Source organism: Hyperolius riggenbachi, chromosome 8 (assembly GCF_040937935.1).
Source record: "Hyperolius riggenbachi isolate aHypRig1 chromosome 8, aHypRig1.pri, whole genome shotgun sequence".
NCBI lineage: Eukaryota > Metazoa > Chordata > Amphibia > Anura > Hyperoliidae > Hyperolius > Hyperolius riggenbachi.
Genome location: NC_090653.1, coordinates 221248790 through 221271900, shown reverse-complemented (window position 1 = coordinate 221271900; position 23111 = coordinate 221248790). Strand labels below are relative to the sequence as shown.

General features: G+C 43.5%; 1 protein-coding gene across 8 annotated transcripts in view; it reads left to right on the top strand.

Moving 5' to 3' along the window:
* GAPVD1 (GTPase activating protein and VPS9 domains 1) overlaps positions 1–23111 on the top strand; it is a 131501-nt gene that overhangs the window by 69668 nt on the left and 38722 nt on the right. For 2 of the 8 annotated variants that reach the window (XM_068248189.1, XM_068248186.1), the window contains exons 7-13: positions 8458–8609; positions 11430–11559; positions 13570–13728; positions 13816–13989; positions 19178–19318; positions 19426–19560; positions 19655–19774. In XM_068248189.1, the coding sequence (XP_068104290.1) occupies positions 8458–8609; positions 11430–11559; positions 13570–13728; positions 13816–13989; positions 19178–19318; positions 19426–19560; positions 19655–19774 (1011 nt within the window). Of the gene's footprint in view, positions 1–2292; positions 2374–8457; positions 8610–11429; positions 11560–13569; positions 13729–13815; positions 13990–19177; positions 19319–19425; positions 19561–19654; positions 19775–23111 lie in introns of all 8 variants that reach the window. The other 6 variants (XM_068248182.1, XM_068248185.1, XM_068248184.1 and 3 more) reach the window with 6 other exon arrangements.

The following is a 23111-nucleotide window of genomic DNA, read 5'->3' as shown; positions in this document are numbered from 1 at the left end:
GCACTTTAATTTATTTCAGGTGCCCAGCTAAAGCAGTCAACTTCATCTGTAGTTAGTGGCTGAACAAAATCTGCAGCCTTCAGCATTGTGCAATCTAGTGACGGAAAGAACGTAATGCAGTCAAACCATGGTTACCGTATTAGGTTTTAGAATGCATACATTTTTTTAATCACTTAAATCTGCTTTAATTTACTCAAATATTTCGTTCACTTCATTTTGTTGAACTTTGCCCCCCCCCCCCATTTTTTATTTTTTATTTTTTTATTATTATTATTATTCACGTTTTGGTGGGCGTTTGTTTTTTTTTTTTTTTTTTTATTTTTTACTGAAGGTAAATGTACTGATACTTCAGTTGCATTAAGGGCGCATTTCCACTTGAGCGGAAACCGCCGCAAATCCGCAGAGTTTCCCCGGTGCGAGGAAACTCTGCCATAGGGTGCAATGGTAACGCCGGCCGAATCGCTAGCGATTCGGCGGGCTTTTCCATCCGAATTGGCGCAGGAGGCTGTGGATCCCATAGCCGTGCATGGCACGGTTGATGGGATTCGTCTGCTTTCCCCGCAGACCCGGAAGAGCCAGCTCGCGTCTCGCAGACGTGCGCTGCTCAAGAGGAATCGCGCCCTGAATGAGAAATAAATAGTTGGTGTTTGTGATATTTTTCTGTGGTTATTGGACAACTGTAATGAGAGCGATATGGAGGTTGCTATATTTATTTCCTTTTAAGCAATACCAGTTCAGTGTTCTCCCCAGAATTTTTCTCTTGCCGGGTGGCATGAAAAAGTAGCCGGGTAAGGTTGGATTTCATGGGGATGGGGGGGGGGGGGAGTTTGTCAGCAAGATGGAGTGAGGGCGACAACTGTGGAGGTCAGCACAGCTGAGTTGAGATCCCCTGCTGCTTTTTGAAGTGGTGAAGTATGGGGCCAAGGGGTGACCTTGGCAGGGCAGAAGTGTCAGGCCTGGCAGCCACCTAATTTAGCCCTTGGCTTGCTGCCTAGCCCAGAGCAGCAGAGTGGAGGCATTGTGGCCTTGGGGTGTTGCACCAGCATCATGTGTAAGGGGCCAGAGGGTCAACACAGACCTGTCTGGTGTCCTGGGCAGCGGTGATGAATGGAGGATCTGGCGGCAGCAGGCACAGACGCACTGGCAGAGGAGGACAACCAGAGGGACCTGGTGCAAGGACTTCAACCAGTGGCAGCTCGGAGCGGTAGTGAGGTGGCAGCTCCGGTCTAGAGATAAGCTGGCAGCCTGGTCATGCGAGTGATGCTTCCTCGTTAGCGGTTCTGATCCCAAGATCGGCCGCAGCCCGATCATCTGATGCTACTCGTGAGGTAGCGGCGCCAGAAGGATTTGATGTAGCGGTGGCAGGAGGATCCGGTGTAGCATAGCATGAGGATTCTATGTACCGGTGGCAGGAGTAGGGGACACAACCTCCAGTTCGCAATCCACATGGCCGGCCAAGTTACTGAACACGTGACTCGGCCCGCTGAGCAGGTGGACCCGATCAGCAGGCGGTCGGTAGCCCAGTGGCTGAAAACCTGGGCGCTGTGGGCAGTCTGAAGTCCCTGCATCCTCCCCTGTAAACTGGAGGAGACAAAAAGCTGCCAAAAGAAAATGTGAAGAAATAGAGGTCGGAGCCTTGTGACCGTGGCTACCGGCACCGTCTTGTTCCTATGTAGAGGAAGAGGAAGCACTTCCCTCTCTCATCCCTGCGGGCTGCCGATGATCTGGAGGTCTGACTATACGGGCGGGCAGTGCAGCCGAACTAGGGACGGCTATGCGAAGGGAGCCCTGCTCTGTGCAAGCGAGCAGAGAGCAGCAAATATGAACGCAATGGCAGAGCAGAGCAGTACTGTATGCATGCATGCAGGCGGGCCTTTGATAGCATCCGGGCGGGGATTCAAATCAGCCTGGCGGTCCGCCCACCTAATTAGCCCTGGGAAGAACACTGCAGTTGCCTGGCTATCCTGCTGATCCTCTGCCTCAAATACGTTTAGCCATAGACCCTGAACAAGCATGCAGCAGATGAGGTGTTCCTGACATTGTCAGATCTGATAAGATCAGCGGCATGCTTGATTCTGGCTTGATTCAAACGCTGCTGCAGCCAAATAGTTCAGCAGGGCTGCCAGGCAACTGGTATTGTTTAAAAGGAAATAAAAATGGCAGCCTCCATATTCATCTCACTTCAGTTGTCCTTTAAGATGTTCAGTTGTGTTATTGCTGAAATGTGTAAATTGTCTGTCTGTGATTTAACTCTCGATTCTTTCTCTGAAAACTGGCTGGCTAACTCCCCAGGGCAGCAGCTAGCAGCCATGACAGTGTGGGACACATCTGCTTCAAACCTCTCTGCTCATATAAACCTGGTGACCCCTTTTGGTGTGTAACTGATGGTGCTTCTATCATGAGGATAGCTTGAGCTGTACTTCAGTGTGACTAAGCTTGTCCTAGTTTTACTATTTCATTATAAAGAACAGCGATTTATTACTTTTAACGAGGTATGGAGGTTTCAGGTCGCAGGTGCACATTTGTTAGAATTACAAGCACCTCTTTTGTCCACTGCAAATAAACTGTCTGAGACTAGAGAGATCAGAGTATGAATTTGAATTTTTTTTTCCTTTCTGACTGTGCATTTTTTTTTTTTCCCCTGAGGAAGGGGAGAGAGTCTTTAGAACCACAGGGAAAACAGTTGCACTTGGCAAGGAGCACCCAGTGTGGCAAACTGCACTTGCTCCAAGCAGGAGCCAGGCCAAGGCATCAGGCGAGGCTCACACAGACGTAATATTTTAAAAGCTCACTGAAGTGGAGGCTGACATTTATTTCCTTTTCACCATTGCAAACTGCCTGACTGCCCTGCTGATCCTCTGCCTCTAAGGGCTCGTTCCCACTATCGCGAATCCGCATGCCTCCAATGCATGCGGATTCGCACATGTAATGTGAGTGGATGGGGCTGTTTCCACTCCTGCGGTGGCGTTGTGCGTTTTTTGTTGCGGAGAAAAAACGCACAAGAGGCAACGATTTCGCCTGCGTCGGGAATCCGTGCGAATCGCCGCTAATGTATTTAATAGTAAAAACGCATGCGGTTTTTACATGCGGTTTTACCCGCGATTTCGCGTGCGATTTCGCACCTTTTCCAATTTTATTTTGCCCTGGCAGTGTCATGGTTAATTTCGCATGGCACCCTGCCATGCGAAATCGCGGGTAAAAACGCATGTGGAAACGCATCCGCATGCGTTTTTACAAGCGTCGGAATGCGGCCGAAATCGCGTCGCAACAGTGGGAACGAGCCCTAAATAACACTTTTAGCCATAGACCCTGAACAAGCATGCAGATCAGCTGTTTCTGACTGAAGTCTGACTAGATTAGCTGATAGTGGTCCCTTAAAGGAATATGTAGGCTGCCATATGTATTTCCTTTTAAATAATAGCAGTTGCCCGGAAGTTCTGCAGAACTATTTGGCTTCAGCAGTGTTTGAATAACACAAGAATATAAAGTATACAACTAATCTTGTCCGGTCTGACAGTCATGTCAGAAACACCGTATCCTAGTGCATGCTTGTTCAGGGTCTAGGGCTAAAAGTATTAGAGGCAGAAGATAAGCAGGATAGCCAGACAAATGGTATTGCTTAAAATGAAATAATATGGCCGCCTCCATATCCCTCTCGCTTCAGTTTCCCTTTAAGTTCTTCAATGTAGTGCAGACTTTAGTAAATCAACCCCATAGTATGGTTGGAGGATTGCCTCAGTTCTTTTCATCTGTTTTATGACCCCTTTTTTATCTTATTATAGTAGTAATAATTATTATCATTAGTAGGGTCCTCAAATCTTTTTATGCTGGGATGTGTCGGACAAGCTTAGTCGCCATTTTGTTTCGCCTCCTCTTGCTATCCTCGTGGCAGCAGTCACACAGACTATCTGCACATTGCTTGCATGCTCATTGTTCTATTTGTATGCTGGGCTGGAAGATTTGGATGTACCCTTTTTACAGTGAGCTGCTTTTATCATCCAGTAAACAGTCCTCAAGTACTATTGTGAGCTGTCATTATATAACTGTGTAGGATGCGCAGTGAATGCTCATTGACCTATCGGTTGCCCTAAGGTGGCCATAGATGGTTCCATAATACAATCCATTTTCAGCAGATTTGATAACGCCTGATCATTTTCCAGGGTCAGACTTATCAACAGGTTGGAACATTTTGAACTGCTTTGCTCCAGCTTGTCTTATACTGTATTATACAGTACAAAAAATGTGTGAGGTACGCAAATTGATCACCATTGATTTGATAAGCATGCAAATCTGCTTGACGTTTCATCTATTTTGGTAGTAGGACACAACTTCATTTTAAAGGATGCCTAGATTGAGAGAGATATAGAGGCTGCCATGTTGATTTCCTTTTAAACAATGCATATTACCTGGCTCTCCTGCTGAACCTCTGCCTCTAATTCATTTAGCCATAAATCCTGAACAAGCATGCGAATCATGCGCTCTGACTGATGGCAGACTACATTTGCTGCATGCTTGTTTCAGGTGTTTGATGCAGACACTGCAGATGCATGAAAGATCAGCAGGACTGCCAGTCAACTGGTATTGTTTAAAAGGATATACATATGGCAGCTTCCATATCCCTACTCTTTCTTGCGATGGTTTTATACACATTATACAGTGTTTTTTAAACTATCTGCAGAAATGCTTGAGTTTTTTTGTTCACCAACTTACTCATTTGAGGGCTGTATGTGGATTCATTAGCAAAAGTGACTGTCTGATTTGTTTTGCTGGATTTTCTGTTACTATTATGTACATGCACCTTTCTTTGTACAGTATATCTATTCTGTTGGATGGGGTTTGGTAGCTTTTGATGCCTGTGTTTGCAAACACTTTTTCAGACATCACAATTACAACCTGTACAGTCCACTTTGTTACAGTAATAATATATCCAGAGTATGAGGGCCCATTTACACGTAATCAGTTGGTGTGCGTTAGTGCGTGTTAGTACGCGTTCGTACGCGGTTTTTCCATAGCAGTGCATTGTGAAAAAGATTTCAGTTAAAACTCATTAAGTGTGAAAGGTGCCATAGGAAAACATGGGCGTTACTTTGAAAAGCAGTTTTCTTTCAGTTATAACTGAGAGCAACTGATTGGGCCTGTTTCCACTACACGCAGAATGGATGCAAAAAAACTGACTCCAATGATTGCCTATGGGCCTGTTTCCACTAAACGCGATTTTTCTGATGCAGATTTTCCCATTGGCATTCATTAGAGTCAGTTTTTCTGCATCCAATCTACGTGTAGTGGAAACAGGCCCCTTTTAGTGTAAACGGGGCCTAAGCTAGAATAATGAAAAACTTGCAGTAAGCGAAAAGTCCTTGGGAAGATGCACAGATGAGGACTCCAGCATGTGAAAGGAGAAAGAAACTGAATAACACCTATGAAGTTTAATGGAATACATATATTCAAGGCAGTTGCAATGTGCATGGTGGGGACTGCCTTTGTAATGATTGGGGGGGGGGGGGGGTGTCAAGCATGTGCCTACCTGCATAAGGCGAGCATGTGCAGCAGGCTGGCACAGCGGAATCGCAGAATCTTTTAAAGATTCTGGGATTACTGGTTCAACTTCTACATAATGGAATCATAAGCTGAAGGTGCCCTTTAGGGCCTGTTTCCACTACACGCAGATTGGATGCAGAATGGATGCCGAAAAACTGACTCCAATGAATGCCTATGGGCCTGTTTCCACTAAACGCAATATTTCTGATGCAGATTTTCCCATTGGCATTCATTGGAGTCAGTTTTTCTGCATCCAATATGTGTGTAGAGGAAACAGACCATTAGCGATACAATTTTTCGCTAAATGCGATCTTTTGATACGATTTGAACGGTCGTAACTAATCAGAAAGCAATTATTGATCAGATTTACTGAACGATTCTTTCTTCAAATGTGATCATAAAATCCAACTTCAAGGCCTCTTGCACACTACATGCGATTTTGATGCGATTTTACGTTCGATTCCGATTTGTGATTTTTAATCGGTACTGCATGCTGCATTTTTCTTTTTGTATTGATAGCAATCAGGGAAAAACGGAATTGCAAATCAAAATCGGATTTGTGATCTGCAGTGTGCAAAAAGCTTCAGATCGATTTTATCCTATTTAGCAATGGACCAAAGAATTTTTTCTTATCGATTTTGCCTTCATAAATGGCAAATTTTCTACACCATTTGATCGTAAAAAATCACATCCAAAGATCGCATTTGGTGAAAGAATTGTAACATTGATGGGCACTTTTCAGGAGGATGCTCTGCATGGTCCAAAACCAGTCTAACTGGCAAAAGTACAACACTTCCACCTTAAAGCTCAGACAACTGAAGAAACAAAAGTGCATAGGAGAAAAGCCACACAACTATTTGATTTCACATTTAACCTATTGTTGGCTAGAAAACAACGCAGTTTGCATACTGCACCAGCGTCTTTGCTATCGGGAAATTTGGTGCCTTTTCAGAAATTAGATCAAAATGCAGTGTGAAAGTGTTTACTACTGTTACAATTGCTAGCCATAAACAACATTTTAGTACTGATTGGATGCATCGTACACATTAACAGCTTGTACAAGTACAAGGAGCCAGGATCGTTGGTGATATTTACAGTGCAGTTCTGTATTACAGTTCCACTAGGTGCATTTCGTTCTGAAAAATCGTATCGCTTGCGTTTTTTGCAGGCTGCTTTAGCACCACAATTAACATGCATATGGTGGTGCAGTTTTTCCATTAGCGAGATTAGATTTTTACCGAATTGCAATCGCTGACTGCATTTTTCGTGCATTTTCGTTCATATTCTCTAAGGAAAATTGCATAGCTACAACACCACTATGCAATTTTTTTCCCTCACAATTTGGCAATTCAATTCAAACTATTTTTCTGCAAAGTTGGTTTTTTTTCTCCCCCTTCGAAAATCGCACCTCAGTTGCACTGTACATCTGGAGAATCTGGCCAAAATCACGGTAGTAGAACTGGGAAATCGCATTTCCTAGTGGAGATGGGCCCTACAGGCCTGTTCCAGGTACTTGTAGATGAGTGAGTCCACTATAAGGTGGGTATTGCGTACTGAGCACAGTGGACTGTTACCGCATGCTTTGCCCGTCTTCTCTCACCTCTCTCACTTTTGCCTATGCTTTATACACTTGCAGACCACTTATGCTGCACATATACACTTGCAAAGTAAACGAAATGATTTATTGTACAAGTAAAAAGTCAGCACCTTTTCAGACCAGTCTAATGCTGAAATTAAGAGAACCAACCACATTGTACATCGTACCCAAGCAATTAGCTGCTGATTAGAGTGAGTTATTACCTTGGTCTGACCTAGGAAGAATGACCCAGAAAGCTCTGAGTACAAGCGATAACATGGTGAACTAAGACAGAAACGTTTACTAGATCCATCTGATACTGAACTGATATTATCACCTGCTGTTCCTCCAAGTGGGTCCTTATATTAGTGGCCATGTACCAGGGGTGTGACTACAGGGGAGCAGTCCCTATGACCACAGGGGGGCCAGAGCTGTAAGGGGGCCCCAACTACTACTTTACTCCCTCTGATAATAGGGGCCATCCTTCAGATCAGGTGTTAATGTGGATACACTTGTTATGGGTGTGAAGATTATGATGTTGACACTTCGTTTATGACCCTTGCCAGATGGCCCCTGGGCTGTGAAGGACACCAGGGGGAGGCAAGGAAGAGGTGTGAACGTTAGGGAACCCCGTTTTGCTGGTGGGGCCCCATGATTTGTAGTTACTCCACTGCCATACACTATTCAATTATCACTTGTTTAATATTATGATCAATCATTTTACATATTACCATGGGGCAGAGTGTAGCAACAGGGTAATATGCATAGCTCCGCCCCCTTGAACAGTGACATGCTTCCTGCTATACAGTAAGTACGTCACTGATGCTTTGTCGCTCTGCACTTGAACACTACAACTGCGATCGAGCCATCACACTTACCGCGTCGCCATAGATTTGCATTGCTGCATAATCCAAGCAGTAGGCATGAATCATGCGGCAACACTGCAGAGTTTGGGCAGCCTTGCCCTTACGTTGATTTCGCTAATGCCATCTCACAACGTCTCCCCAGTGTGTAAATCCCCATAGACTTACATTGCCCTCGCAACGAGCTGTGTAAAGTATGGACAGTTTCTTAGGATCCCTCCTTTATACCTTACGTCTCCTAATACAGAGTGTCTCTGGTAGGGCTAAGCCTCAGTCGCTACATCTGAAGTGTTTGAAATGTAAGTGAAAGTGTTTGAAATCCTTAAGCCCTATGCTGTAATTTTTTTTTTATTATTATTTTGCAGTTGTGCATGTGCAGTGTCAGTGCTTCACCTTTCACTTTAGCATGTATAAATGCATTTGGACCATGGTGCTCTCTTACAGATGACCGATAAGCTAATGCTTACTTGTTTCACGTAGTTACCCGAAGTAGGAGCAAAACCAGCCTGATGGAAGCAGAACATGAGGGCTCCCCACAAGATGTCGTAGCACCAGAACAGCCAGAGGAGGTTCTTGTAATATCGCTGGGGACAGGTCCTCAACTCACACCTGGGATGATGTCAGAGAATGAGGTATGTGTGGCTCTAGTGAAAGGAAAAACTGCCTGAAACGTACCCTTGCAACGGGTTTGGGATGCTGCCAAATCTGTGATCCGTGTAACAATCCATGCTGACAGTTGTTCCTTAGCCTTTACTGTCAGGTTGAGCGATACATGAGGCAATTCAAAGTTAGATTTACCTACCAGGGGCTTCCTCCAGCCTCAAGAAGCCTATGTGTACCTCGATGCAGCTCCACTGATGGCCAGTGTCCTGGGGTCCCCCTTGTAGCTCCAGGTTGGCGACTTCTGCACATGCACACAGTTGTCAGTACTGTGCCTGCGTACAATGCTCCTGGTCACGGGAGCACGCTCACACATGCGCAGAAGCAGACAACCTGGCCTTGTTGGCATCCACTATGGATGGGACTCTAGGACACTGGCCGAGAGTGGAGCTGCAGCGAGGGACACATAGCCTTCTAGGGGCTGGAGGAAGCCTCTGGTTAGTAAATCTGATTAACTTTGAATTACCTCATGTATCCTTTTATTGGTAGATTTCCTTGTGGAACAGGAACTTGGAGGAAACCCAGGAAAACATGGGGAGAACATACAAACTATGCAGGTCTTTTGCTGCTTGTCTGTATAACTAGCACTTGAGCTTATGGGGAGTCCAAGTCATGCTGAGTGGTGGAAAGAGTCTCAAGCAGAATGTGGCGAGTATAGTGCTCACTTGGGTTCTTTCTGGCTAGCTGCATTTAGTGATCAGCTGGTGTGGTGGAGATAATTAACAATTTGCTAATATAGCTTTATTATGGATGTGCATTTCTTTTGTGAACCTCAGTTGTGCTTTAATATTGGCAGATCCTTGGGTTTAATCTTTAGTTGTAGCTAGTGTGCCCCCCTCCCGCCTTCATTATATAGCTGTTATGACCACTTTTTTCTGTGGCAATGACTGTAGAAGCTGTGCATCATAGGCTACCTCAAAATCTCTGCCTGTAAGACTGTAGATATTGCTCTACTTTAGTTGTGGAGATGGCAAGACTGGGAAAGAGGGAGGGGTTGAGGCAACAGCAGCTAGAACTATGGATCATGACCTCTCATCCACTCTTCTCATGCACTCTTGAATGTGAAGTATAGATTACAGTACTGTTTAAGTATAAGGAATTACAGTCTGGCATCACATTCAGTTAGAAGACTCTCCCCCAACTCCTCACATAGTTAACTCTCCCTCTGTTCTCCTTCTGTAACTTGGAAGCTGCCATTCATCTTAGTTCTTGTATAATATCCAATTGTAATCTGTAAGCACCCCTCTGCTGTTGCCGCCGAAAAGGTAGAGGGATTTCCCTAGGGAAACAGCTTGGAGGCTGAACGATATACAGATACGTTGATGCCCTTTAGGTTAGCGACACATTATGTTCATACCGCCCAACATTTTGAGATCAGAAAGAGGGACACTTAGACCACACCCCTAACCATGCCCCTGACACACCCCTAGTCACGCATACCATAAAGATTTCATAAGAAAAATTATGTTTTATATTTCAAACCGAACTGGTTCTTTCTATCCTGGTTCATTTTCCTTCATATTAACATTTGAAAATAAAAATAAATTAATTTAAAGGATATAAATAACATTTAGAGTATTTTAAAGACATTTTTTTCAGTTGAAAATACACACATTTACATAGATCTGTACAAGAGTCCTGAAAGGGGGACAAATGATGGAGAAAGACGGACAGAGGGTCAATGTCCCCAAAGAAGGATTGTCCCTCCAAAAGAGAGACGGTTGGGAGCTATGATTATGTTGCTATGGAGGTGGGTGAGGGCTCTGCTAGAGTTGGGATCATTTTAGATTGCTTTTCAAAATCTCTTCAGGAGTTTCCAGGATCAACAGATAAGTCACCCGCAATTGAGCATGATGGAAAACCAACAGTTGCTATTATTCCCTGCTGCAAACGCAAGCAGCTCCCACCCATATATCCTTCCATCTCCCGGCAGGCAAACATTGTGTTTGTGCAGAAAAAGATTGCAGGAAATGCTCACAAACAATCATTTCAGGGGACCTTAGGTGCAACTGTGCATGGGCTTTTAAACTGCATAGAAGTAGCTAATAGGGAATGCAATGCTTAGGAGAACTCGTGGAGAAGCTTGTGATCAGTTTAATCTAATGCTAGATTTGTAAAGCTCTGATTTGCTGGTCATGATCAGGCATTAAACCAGGAAGTTATCACAACAAATAGGAACCTTACAAATCTATCAGCTGATCAAACTAATCACATGCTTCCTCATGAGATCTCCTAAGCATTGTCATTTCTAGTAGCTGAACATCTCATATCTCATTTGTCTATGCATCAGTGCCTTTCTTGTCTTAGCAGATATTAACAGGTGGAAATTAGAGACTGGGCAGACAGTACTGGTGCATGACTAATCGTTCTCTTTTTCTGTCTGATGCAGGTGTAAGCCTGGCAGCACACAATAACCTCATTTACCACACACAAGACATTTAGAAAATGACTTTATCCTGAAATTCTGCTTTCACTTGTCATAAAATATTGGGTGATCTGCTTCTAGTTATGGCTGGCAATCTACAGTGGCTTGAAAATGCATTTCCCACTATATTAATTAAGCTGTTTACTTATTCATAAATCCACTTACTGATCTAAATACAAATTTAGTTTGGTACAAAAGATCTCTTGAGAAAACGCAATTCTTAGGTTTTTAATGCTCATTTGATTCAATGAATGAAAAGTGTATTTTTCTTTGTCATCCATCCATCCATTCATCCATCTAATGCTGTTTCTAGAGGAAGAAATCTCTTAAGATACTGATATGAACGCTAATCTTTATGTTTGTGCAGGTTCTGAACATGCAGCTTGTGGATGGCGGACAAGCCGATGTCCCTGCGGATGATACTAAGCTTCATGGCAAGCCAGATAAAACCCTGCGCTTCTCTCTGTGCAGTGACAACCTGGAAGGCATTTCAGAAGGTGAATGTCTGGGTATAAGACTAATGCTATTCAATCTGGTCATTTTTTTTCCTTCCACCATTGTACTCTAAACACTTTAGAGAGCTTTTTAAAAGGAACCTAAAGTGGGAGGGATATGGGGGCTGCCATATTTATTTTCTTTTTAAACAACACTACTTTCCTGGCATCCTGCTGATCTCTTTTGCTGCAATAGTGTCTCAATCACACACCTGAAACAAGAATGTAGGTAATCTTGTCAAATGTTTCTGAAACATCTGATCTGCTTGTTCAGGCTGTATGGCTAAACATATTAGAGGCAGAGGATCAGCAGGACTGCCAGGCAACTGGTATTGCTTAAAATTAAGTTAATATGTCAGCCTCTATATTTCTCTCACTTAAGATTACCCTTAAAATTGACAAATATATAATCTACAGTTTGTCTTTTGGAATTTTCAAATCCCTTCCCCTCTGGCCCCTACTTCACTCCTTTTGCATCTGCCACCCATCACAAGGACTCCCCCCCCCCCCCCCCCCTCCCCCCCCCCCTCATCACCCGATACTCACATGTATCCTTTGCTCAAGCAGTTACTTCACCATGAAGTGTAACTGCGCTTGCGCAGAATTTTTTTTTAATAAAACTGGTACCCTCTCTAAATAACAGATTTCTCAGTAATGCCTCGGTAACACCCTTCTTCTTGAATGTGTATTAGCTGCATGGCACAGAAAGCATTACAAGTCTTTTCACACACCCCTGAAATAAAAACACCTGCGCCCACCAAGTATATAATCATAAAATCTATATCCACAAACATAAAAGCCAAGGTAGTAAAGTTCAAATAAAGTTTTCAAAAATATAGTTAAAAACAGGAGACTTCTGCCGCAAGGAGAGTGGAACTTAAATTACATAGCGGCTTGTGTTATAGTCATATGTTGTGTCTTGATATACGTTTAAGAATGGGGGTCAGTTGATTTTACAATATCATGTCAGAGCAGTTCCATGTTTCATGTAGTGTGACATCCATCATTCATGTTAGCAGTCATTGGGGTTGATTCACAAAGCTTACTTATTTTTTACCATAACTGTAAGGAGAGCTAATGCATGAGATCAACAAGGAGAGGTACGTCATGAGTTAATTCAAATAAGGAGAGATATATCATGAGTAAAGTTATATATGGAAAGATAAACCATGAGTTATGTCATTTAAGAAAAGAGCAACTGTGAGTTAATAAGTAAGGTGAGATAATTCAACAAAAACAAGGGTGAACAGGCACCCAGGATGAATAAAATTTAGTTAAAACAGGATAAAATAAAATAAAAAAATTGGTGGCTTACCCCTCCAATGACACAAATAAGATAAAGTGAAGTTGATCTTATTTGCACAGGCAACGCATTTTGTGGGTACAAGCCTATGTCCTCAGGGCAATAAAAGTGCCACTGCTGTATTGCCAAGGTGCTTAAAGTTCTTTGGCAATACAGCAATGGCACTTTAATTGGCCCGAGGACATTGGCTTGTACCCACAAAATGTGTTGCCTGTGCAATTAATCTCAACCTCACTTAATCTTACGTGTGTCATTAAAGACACCTCTATTTTTTCTATTTCATCCTGTTTTTTTTTTTTTCATATTTTACCATTTTCAGTACCAAATACCTTTTCCAAGAGTGCAACCAATTTTTCTCCAGGTACACCTATGATACTCGAGTGGAGACTGGTCATAGTTCTCCATCTGCTTCATGTGGTTGGTTGCTCCTTGCTGCAACCTACCTTTGTGAGTATATGTATATTTTTTTTCATTCATTTTTCCTAGCCTAGTGACATATTGCACTATTGGGCTCTCTTCTCTGTTTTTTTTTCCAAACTGTTTACTCACCTCACCCTCACTTCGAATTCAACAGAAAAGCTTTGTGAATCAGCCCCATAATGCCATAAGGGAAATGTTAGGACTGCTAGACAGATTATTTTCAGTGTTTCTGCTCCGCTGAAAGAGAAAATTTTAAATGTTTTGTGATTTGGTTGAAAATGGCACTAAAGCAGAAGAGGAAAATCCGTGTTCAACAGGTCCCTCCAATAGATCCAACTCTGTATCCTCTCTGGATCTGGAAGAGACTGGCGAGTCTGTATCTGAGCTGGGGGCCAGACCATCAGGCAGCAATGGGGTGGAAGCACTGCAGCTTCTGGAGCATGAACAAGGTATTGTAGATGGTCTGCTGTGATGTCTCTCATAGTTCAAAGCTGGCAGGAGTGGACTTTGACACACTTCTCACTTCCTGTATGTAGCCACCACACAAGACAATCTTGATGATAAGCTGCGCAAGTTTGAAATTCGCGATATGATGGGTTTAACTGATGACAGGGATATCTCCGAAACTGTCAGTGAAACATGGAGCACAGATGTTCTGGGCAGCGACTTCGACCCAAACATTGATGAAGATCGGCTGCAGGAGATTGCAGGTAAAAGAATTAAAGGTGCCCACTAACAGGTCAATATTGTTCTCCGGTGAGGTAGTAGTCAGAAGGCAATTATCTATTGTTCTTATAAACAGGTCTATTCAGGCATTTTTTCTCTCTTCGGATATGATTGTAAAATCCAATTGTAGAATCAAAGAAAAACTGATACTTTCCTTGAGAGGGGGAAGAGCCTCTGGATCTTAATGAGGCTTCCCCTGTCCTCATCCATATTCTCGTTCCAGAGCTGGGACCCCGGAAGAACTGTAAATAACTTCATAATTCGCGGCTTGCTGCGTGGGCTCCAGTAAAAATAGCAGAGACCAATTGATCCGCTCTACTGCGCAGTTGAAGATGGCTTGCGTCTGCGCAGTGGAGCAAGCCCAATCGGGTTTAGTTATTTCCACCGGAGTCCGAGCAGAAAGCCACTAGTGCGCATTGGCGATAAATGCTGACAAGGGGGCTTTCGGGGGTCCTAGCGCTGGATTGCATCTACTGAGGAGGCTGGGTGAAGCCACTTTAGGATCCACCTCCCACGGTAAGTACCCCCTGTGGGGGGGGGATGTACCGTGAGGTTTACGTAAGAATTATTTTCAATCAACACATTTTTATTAGCTTGCATAATATGGCATTACACATTACCTCCCACCTTTTTGAGATGAGAAAGAGGGACACCATAAGGAGATGCACCTGCTACACCTAGTCAGTCAGAATACATTTGAAAATGAGGAATATATTAATTTCGAGGACAGAAATAAAGTTTAGCATCACGAAAACACGTTTTTAGTACTAGAGAAATACATATTAGTTATACAGATCTGTACATCTCTCCTCAGGAAAAAAAGAGGGACAGATAAGGATGAGAGGGACTGGTTCTCTCTTGAAAAGGGACAGTTGGGAGCTATTGCATTACACATTTCAGTCCTCTTTCAGAACACCAGCAGATGTCAAGAATCTGGTCTGCATAGTCATCCTTTTATAATAGGTAGTCTCTGCCTTCTCTCCATTCCAAGGATAGAGGCTTCACACAAGGGAACTGAGTGTACAATACTATAATTCCATATAAAGCAGGTCCTAGCCATACATTTAACTCTGCTATAAAACACTCAGTATTAAAGCTTGTATTGAAGAATTGATTCTAAATTGGAAGAGGCAGAACAGATAAGTGGTCATAGTTTCACTGACCAGCCGCAACATTTTAACCATTGACAAGGGATGTGAATCTACTTACAAATTATTATCTCAGTACGATGGTATCTGTTGAGGGATCAGCTATTGTAGGCAGCAATTTTGAAGTTAGATCTTGAAATTGATGTGTTGGAACCTGGGAAAATAATCCAGGATTCAAGAAAATAAAGTAGAAGTATCTGAGGATCTCCGACCTCTATGCCTAGATGAGCAAGTTGGAATATTTCCAAAACGGTAGTCTTGCAGCGTGTTCTATGTACGCAGTAGTTAGTGCCTACCAAAAGTGATTTAAGGAAGAACAACCAGTGACCAGGTAATCGTTGCTCAAGGCTCATTGATGTCTGAGGAGCAAAGGCTATCCTATCTGGTCCAATCTCACAAAGAGCTTCTGTATCACAAGCAGGTGAAAAGTGTAATACTTGCAATGAGAGAAGTGACAGAAGTTTATGGTAGTTTGTTTTGTATGTGGCTGCGTAGCTGCAGGTCACAGCAACACACAACGGGAAGTTTCTGCACCCAGGCTCAAAGTGACAATGTTGCTCTTTTATTGCTTTCAATGATGTTCATTTGAAGCTCTTGAGGGCCACATAAAATGGCCCGCAGGCCTTGTGTTTGACACCTGTGGTCTAGCCTATTGAAACTGAAATAACTAGAATAGAATGTTTTACAGTCAGCTTTTGTGTATGTTTTATCTGGAAAGCAAATACAGTAGGTTTTACTAACTAAGTTTTTAATATGAGTGTTTGACAATCAATATAACAAATGAAAACAGTCCAGAGGTTAATCTGCAGATGCCTTATAGCTTAAATTGCATTTGGCATTGTATAAATAGGAAAGCATTAAGCCCTTGGCATGTAACCCAGACAGCGTGATTGCAGAGTGACGTCACAGCTGTGTCCTCAGCCAGGACTATGTGAGGTTACTGGCACTGTGTACAGAGTAACCTATTTCTTAGAGGAAGCATTGAAGGCGGAACTGTGTCAGCTTTCCTGAGAGGTCTACCAACTTGATTTGTTTCTGCTTTCCTTTCCCTCACTTCCATGTCTAGCTGGCTCACTCTAGTGGTTCTTTCATTTAAGAAACATGATTTATTTTGTATTACAGTAATGAATGTGATAATGATTGGTAATCCACTTCAGCCAGTCTTGGGCTGTTTTCAGCCTATGCATGTAGCTTTCACTATTCAAGTAGGGACAATTTCTCAAGTGATTTGTCCAGCTCTTCCCCTCCCTCTTGCACAAGGAAACTATGCCAGAATTGAGGACCTGCTTAAAGCAGATATCCAGCGTACAACGCATATTCAGCTTATCCTCTGCTCCTGTGAAGTCACAATTACCTGCCGGGTCTTCCTTTTGTGAATCAGTCCCAGGGCTCAGTGTTCACCAGCCTCTGGTGCGTAGCCCCACCCCTGCTGAAAACCGCCATTGGGTTTTCTCTATCTCATGTAGAGAGAAAACGCCATGGCGGTTTTCACTGGGGGCGGGGCTCCATGCCTGAAGTTGGCAGCCATGAAGGCGCAGTGCTAATTCACAAGAGGAAGACCCGGCGGGTAATTATAACTTTGCAGAAGTGGATCTATTGAATATGTGTTGTTGTATGCTGGGTATCCGTTTTTAAGGCATAAGTGTTTCCCTAGTTGCACGCAGAGTCTTTTCCTTGAATGAAGCCTCTTTCACTTTGTTGGCTGACAGCAGTACAACGCCTGTCAGCTGCTCCTGTTTGCTGCAAGCATCCAGTACTAGTAGTCGTCTCATGCCACCTGGTAGACGGGACCTGCCACAGACTTACACAGTTGCAAGCTTTGGTCTTCTCTGGGAGCGCTTTCTGTGCCTCTCCCACCCTTGTGGTGTGGACAGCAGTATGAAAAGTGAAAGGCAATTGACCTCCCTGCCCACAGACCAAACTTGTTGATACCTTTTTAAAGTGGCCTTCAGAGCAATCAAATTTGGTCCGCAAGTGGTTTCCGCACTTTGCGTCATGTTTGGCCCACTCTAGACACATGGGAAGCCGAGGGGGAGGGGGAAAGCACTACACACCAGGGAACTGTATGGGAAAGGGGGGGGGGGGGGACTGATTTGGGGGTGAGGGGGGGGGGGAGGGCAATAGGCACCAAGAAACTATTTAGGGGTGGGAGAGGAACCATTAGACAACAGAGAACTGTATAGGGAAGGGAGGGGCCACCAGACACCAGGTAAGAGTATAAGGAAGTTGACCACTAGACACCAGGGAACTGTATAGTTAAGGGGGCACTAGACACCAGGGAACTGCATAGGGATGGGAGGTCACACCAGGGCGGAACTGTTTAGGGGTTGGAGGGGGGACACTAGACACCAAGAAACTATTTAGGTGTGTGAGAACCACTAGGCACCAGGGAACTATTTAAGGGTGGGAGGGGAACCACTGGACACTGGAGAATTGTATAGTGGAGGGAGGGGCAACTAGACACCAGGGAAGACTATAGGGACGGAAGGGGACCACTAGACACCAGGGAACTGTATAGTGGAGGTGGGAGACACTAGCAACCAGGGAAATTTATAAGGGAAGCAGGTGGCCACTAGACATCGAGGTTGGACTGCGACTTTGTCCCAGTGTTCAATTTCGGCCCACTTTGTATGTGCGTTTGACACCCCTGCTTTAGCTGAACTGCATCTGCATGTGTGAGCCTCATTTGACAGAAAAGGGTACCATTTGGGCCTTCCCCAAGCAGATGGTGTTCATTAATTTGTATCTGGGCATAGGCTTTAAAGTAGCTCTATAGAACCAAAAATAATTAAATGTATAATCTTTGCTGTCATTTATTCTGTTGAAATGGATGATAGTGGAAGTGATTTCTGCCAATCCCTTGTGTCAGAAGTGTCACCAGACATTGATTTGCAGCAGTCTTATGGAGCAGCACATTAAAGCAGTAGGGACTACGGGCTCGGTACAATAACCAGTGCATAAAATACCACGCCTTTCTGAAGCTTAGGTACAGGCTTGATTCACGGTAGTAGTGTCAGCTTGGCATGCAAACTGGTGCTTTTTGTGCCAAAGTGCCACTCATTGCGTGCAGCGGCTGGCTAGACATTCCTGTTCAGCTATCATGTCCGTTTTCCATGTTGCTGCATTCAGCTGTGTGAAATGTTAATAAAAAAGGCATGAGCCTTAGTGGACGCACTTTTTTTTTTTGTTTGTGACAGACAAACTAAACAGAACCAAAGAAAATCTTTTAAAGCGGGCCCAAACTCTTGCAGAGCACGCCAGGAAAAGTCTTTATGCCACATAGTTTTATGAATAAATTCACTGTTTTCTGTTTTTTTTTTGTTTAGGCAGTTCTGCCTGTCTAATTAGTCCTAATCAGCAACTGTGAATAGACTGCAGGAGAGCTCTGCCTAGGCAGCTCTTCATACAGTAAACACTGAGGCTTCACTCTTTCAGTGCCTTGTGCAAAAGTGAAACCAAATAAAACTTAAGGTTAATTTTAGGCCTTCCATAAATTGTAAAGGATAATTTTTCCCCCTATAAAGGTTATCATGCAAATTTTGTAGAGCAGTGAGGAATTTCTTAGTTTACTTTTAAAAGGAGTTGCGTGCACAAAAAGTTTTCTGCATTAGGCTTTCTGTCTTACTGTAAGTACAGGCCTTGTAGGATCTCTTTCCATTAACATGCCCCCTTCAGCTCCACCTCTGTGGTGACTGGAGAGGTTTGACGGGAGATGAGGAGGTGGTTAGGGCAGACAGGCCTACAGGTGCTTTTTTGGTTACCACTTATCAGGAATCTGTTTCCGGTTTCCTCTGTACAGAATTATTTTATGGTGTATCCAGTAAATAGTCTGATATTGTGCTGTCAACTCTTCTGGTCAAAGCAACACAACTGTCATTTTCCTTTCTAATTATGTGAAATTTCAATGCAAATGAAACAAAAATGATTATCATTTTCAAATCAGTCTGTGGGTGACTGTTAAATACTCTTCTGATATTCTGTGGGGCTATCCTTTAATTGCTGCTGTTTTCCTGCCATGCTTTAGGTGCTGCTGCAGAGAATATGCTTGGTAGTCTGCTTTGCCTCCCAGGCTCTGGTTCTTTATTGCTTGACCCCTGCACAGGGTCCACGATATCAGAAACCACCAGTGAAGCCTGGAGTGTGGAAGTGCTTCCCAGCGATTCTGGTGAGTTGCGATGTTGGATAGTCTATTCTTGTGTTTTGATTTGTTGATTTGTAGCTGGTAATACACATCTTTTATACCGTTTCATGACTGAGGTTATTTTACCTTAGAAGCTCCAGACCTGAAACAGGAGGAACGTCTTCAGGAGCTGGAGAGCTGCTCTGGTTTGGGAAGTACTTCTGATGACACCGAGGTTAGGGAAGTCAGCTCTCGGCCCAGCACCCCTGGACTCAGCGTAGTGTCAGGTATAAAGCAGCTTGAGCCTGGCTTTCTGTTGTGTCCCTCCAAGTTCAGGGTTTTACAAATCTCAACAAATCAATTTGCCTGTTGTTTTCCCAGGAATCAGCGCTACTTCAGAGGATATACCCAACAAGATAGAAGACCTTCGTTCAGAATGTAGTTCTGACTTCGGTGGAAAGGATTCTGTGACAAGTCCTGAAGTAGAGGACTGTGTTCATAGTAAGTAATACTTTAGAGTCTGCTTTTAAAGGGAAGGTCCAAGCAAAATAAAAAAATTTGTTTAACTTACCTGGGGCTTCTACCAGCCCCATGCAGCCATCCTGCGCCCTCATAGTCACTCACTGCTGCTCCATGTCCCCCGCTGGCAGCTTGCCGACCTCGGAGGTCGGCGGGCCGCATTGCGTACATTTTTACGCATTCCCGCTAGTGCAGGAACATTAACACATACATTTTTATGCCTTACTGTTTCAATGCGTAAATTTTTACGCATTGAACCACTAACGCGTAAAAATGTATGTGTTAATGTTCCTGCACTAGCGGGAATGCGTAAAAATGTACGCAATGCGGCCTGTGTTCAAAAAAATGCTGGTTGCATATAATATGAATATATTTAAATGTATGATTTAGTTATTTTTTTTTACCCCCAAGAGAATAAACCATTCCTGCTTGTTGCCAGATGCTCCATTCTAAAGTGCGTCACTTGCACCCTGCTGCTCTGCATTGGCATCGTTGGCAGTGTTATGGGTGAAGTGACCTTGCCCCACTCCTGCCCACCTCAGGCTCAAGCCTTTTGAATAAACCTTATCTTACCTTCAGTTAAGGTGCCCATACACTCATCAGGTTGGCAGCAGATAGATAAGAAATGCATCTGATGATCTATCTGATGTGTTTTTAGAACATTTTTTACCAGGATAGAATTCCAATAGATTTCAGTTTGAAATCTATTGAAATTCGATCTGATGGCATTTTTTTGCCATCAGATTTCCGTTAAGGCCAATGCAAAATGATAAGCAATCTCATCAGATCGACCTAAATTTTCCACCCTGCCAGTTCGATGGAAATCCATCGAAATCGATCAAAATCGGCCATCGATCGGTCGATTGGCCAACCGATTTGTGATCGATCTGGATCGGTCGGTCGGCCAGAAAATCGGCTGAGTGTATAGGCCGCTTTACAAATGGCTAGTGAGATGCACATAATTCCAAATTGCATGCAAATGCCAGGTATATTGTATGCAGCTTAGAATTGGGTCGACTTCAACAGGAAGTGCTACATGGTGTTTGCATGCATTGCCTCTCACTGTCCGCCTCTAAAAAGCATGCATATAAAGAAAGCAGTTCTGTTTGCCTTATCTAAATGCTATGCTCCTATGCTTTCTTGCTGCGTCCTGCAGAGGAAGAGGCTTCACACATTTCTCATTTACACGGCCCCACCCAGTCTGATCAGTGACTGGAAGTCCCTGCTATGGACCTGTCAACTATCAGTCCTATTAGTTTTTATTGAATGAAGGCAAATATGGGTGAGGACTGTTGAATGACAGATTTGGCGAGGGCATGCTACACTTATTACGGTTCAGGAGTGGGAAATACTTGCTAATGTACATGTTGGGGCTGTATTTCACTATTGACTGTGCTATGTCTATTGACAGTCAGGCCAAATAAATTAAGATTTTGGTTCTTCTTTGCAAGACATATTTCCTAAGACCAGCATGTATATACAGTACTTTGTTTACATACATCAGTGCTGTCTGCAGTGGGATTTCAGTTTTTGACAATTTTTACAAATGAAGACTGCACAGTCTTACTAGGGGGCAGCACTGTGGTGTAATGGATAGCACGCTTCCCTTGCAACACTGGGTCCCTGATTGAAATCCCAGCCAGGGCACTATCTGCACGGAGATTGTGTCTGTGTGGGTTTATTCTGGGCACTCTGGTTTCCTCCTATATCCCAAAAACATGCAGATAAGGTAATTGGCTTCCCCCCCAGTTTGGAATCTGCATTCTGAAAAAAAACTTGCAGTCGCAGCAAGAGGGGGTAAACTCACCCTTTTTGCTGCCTAAAGCTGATGCGTTCCATCTCTCCAATAATTCCTTTTTCAAGCAGGAAAAGCGGAAGTATTGGAGTGCTATGGAACTGGTATCAGTTGGGAGGGGGGGGGGGGGGGCGGAAATATGCTTTTTAGGACTCTCTACTCCACACCAGCCTCTGTGGTAGGAGTTGAAGGCTAGCTAGGCTTGAGCAGTGAACCACTTTTTTTTCTGTTTCAAAATTTGTATTGTTTTTAAAGGGGAACTTTAGCCTAAACAAACATACTGTCATTAAGTTACATTAGTTATGTTAAATAGAATAGATAGGTAATATAATTTTTTACCCACCCTGTTTTAAAAGAATAGGCAAATGTTTGTGATTCATGGGGCTGCCATCTTTGTCATGGGGGCAGCCATCTTTTTGGTTGAAAGGAAGTGACAAGGAGCAGGAGACACAGTTCCAACTGTCCTGTGTCCTGATAACCCCTCCCAGCTGCACACACTAGGCTTCATATGTCAAATTCAAAATGTAAAAAAAAAAATTTGCACCAAAATGAGAGCAACAACTTCAGAAATCCCATCATGCTTTGCACAGCATCAGGGGAAAAAAGCCCGGGCAGTTTTCTTCTGTGCAGCTAAAAATGAGGCTTGGATAAGAGAAACAAAGTTCTGATGCTGTGATACTGTTCAAGAAACACCAGGCCTTTTCAGTGCTGCTGAGTCGATTTTTAGTCCGGATGTTCACTTTAAATTGAGGTGAATGACAATAATATACCCGAGTATACAAATAAGGTTGTACAATCGAACAAAATCTTCAACAGTGTAGGCATGCACAACAAGGTTGTATAATGAGTGTAGGAACACATGAGTCTTGCCGAAGGCCTCTCATTCTATATATAAGAAATTAAGATACTTAGTGATCCTGGATTCAGAAGAATATGCCTACTGTAGACTATTATTAAACACCCAAATCCCGGGCTCCTAGGAGCCAACAAATGAGAACAAGAAGAAGGAAGTAGAGTCGGGAAGAGGAAGGAAGGAGAGAGAGAGAAGAGAAGACAGAAAGACTGAATCTACCAAGTGTCAACCCATACAGTATGGTATAGCATCTTGGTTTAGACCCATATATCTTTTCCAAGGATCCCATGTCTTTTGATATTTGTCCACCTTGTCATCTAGTACTGCTGCTAGGTGTTCTTGCATCATAAATGTGGTCACTCTTTGCTTAACCTCTTCAAATGACACAAACTGGGTTTTCCAAGCTCGTGCTATTGTCTGAGTCACGGCTGCAAATACAAAGTGAGCTAATACCCTTTGTGGTTTATGGAGGGAGTCTTATTTTACCATGTAGTAAGACTATCCAAGGGTCCCTTGGAATAGTTTTATTGAACAGAGTTTGAAGCATTCTGAAGACCCTTGACCATAGTCTTGGGAGCATGGTGCAGGACCAGAAAACATGGACCATATCACCTTTATTTCCACATCCCCGAAAGCATAGGCCTCCACTTGCTCCAGGTAAGTGGGCCAAT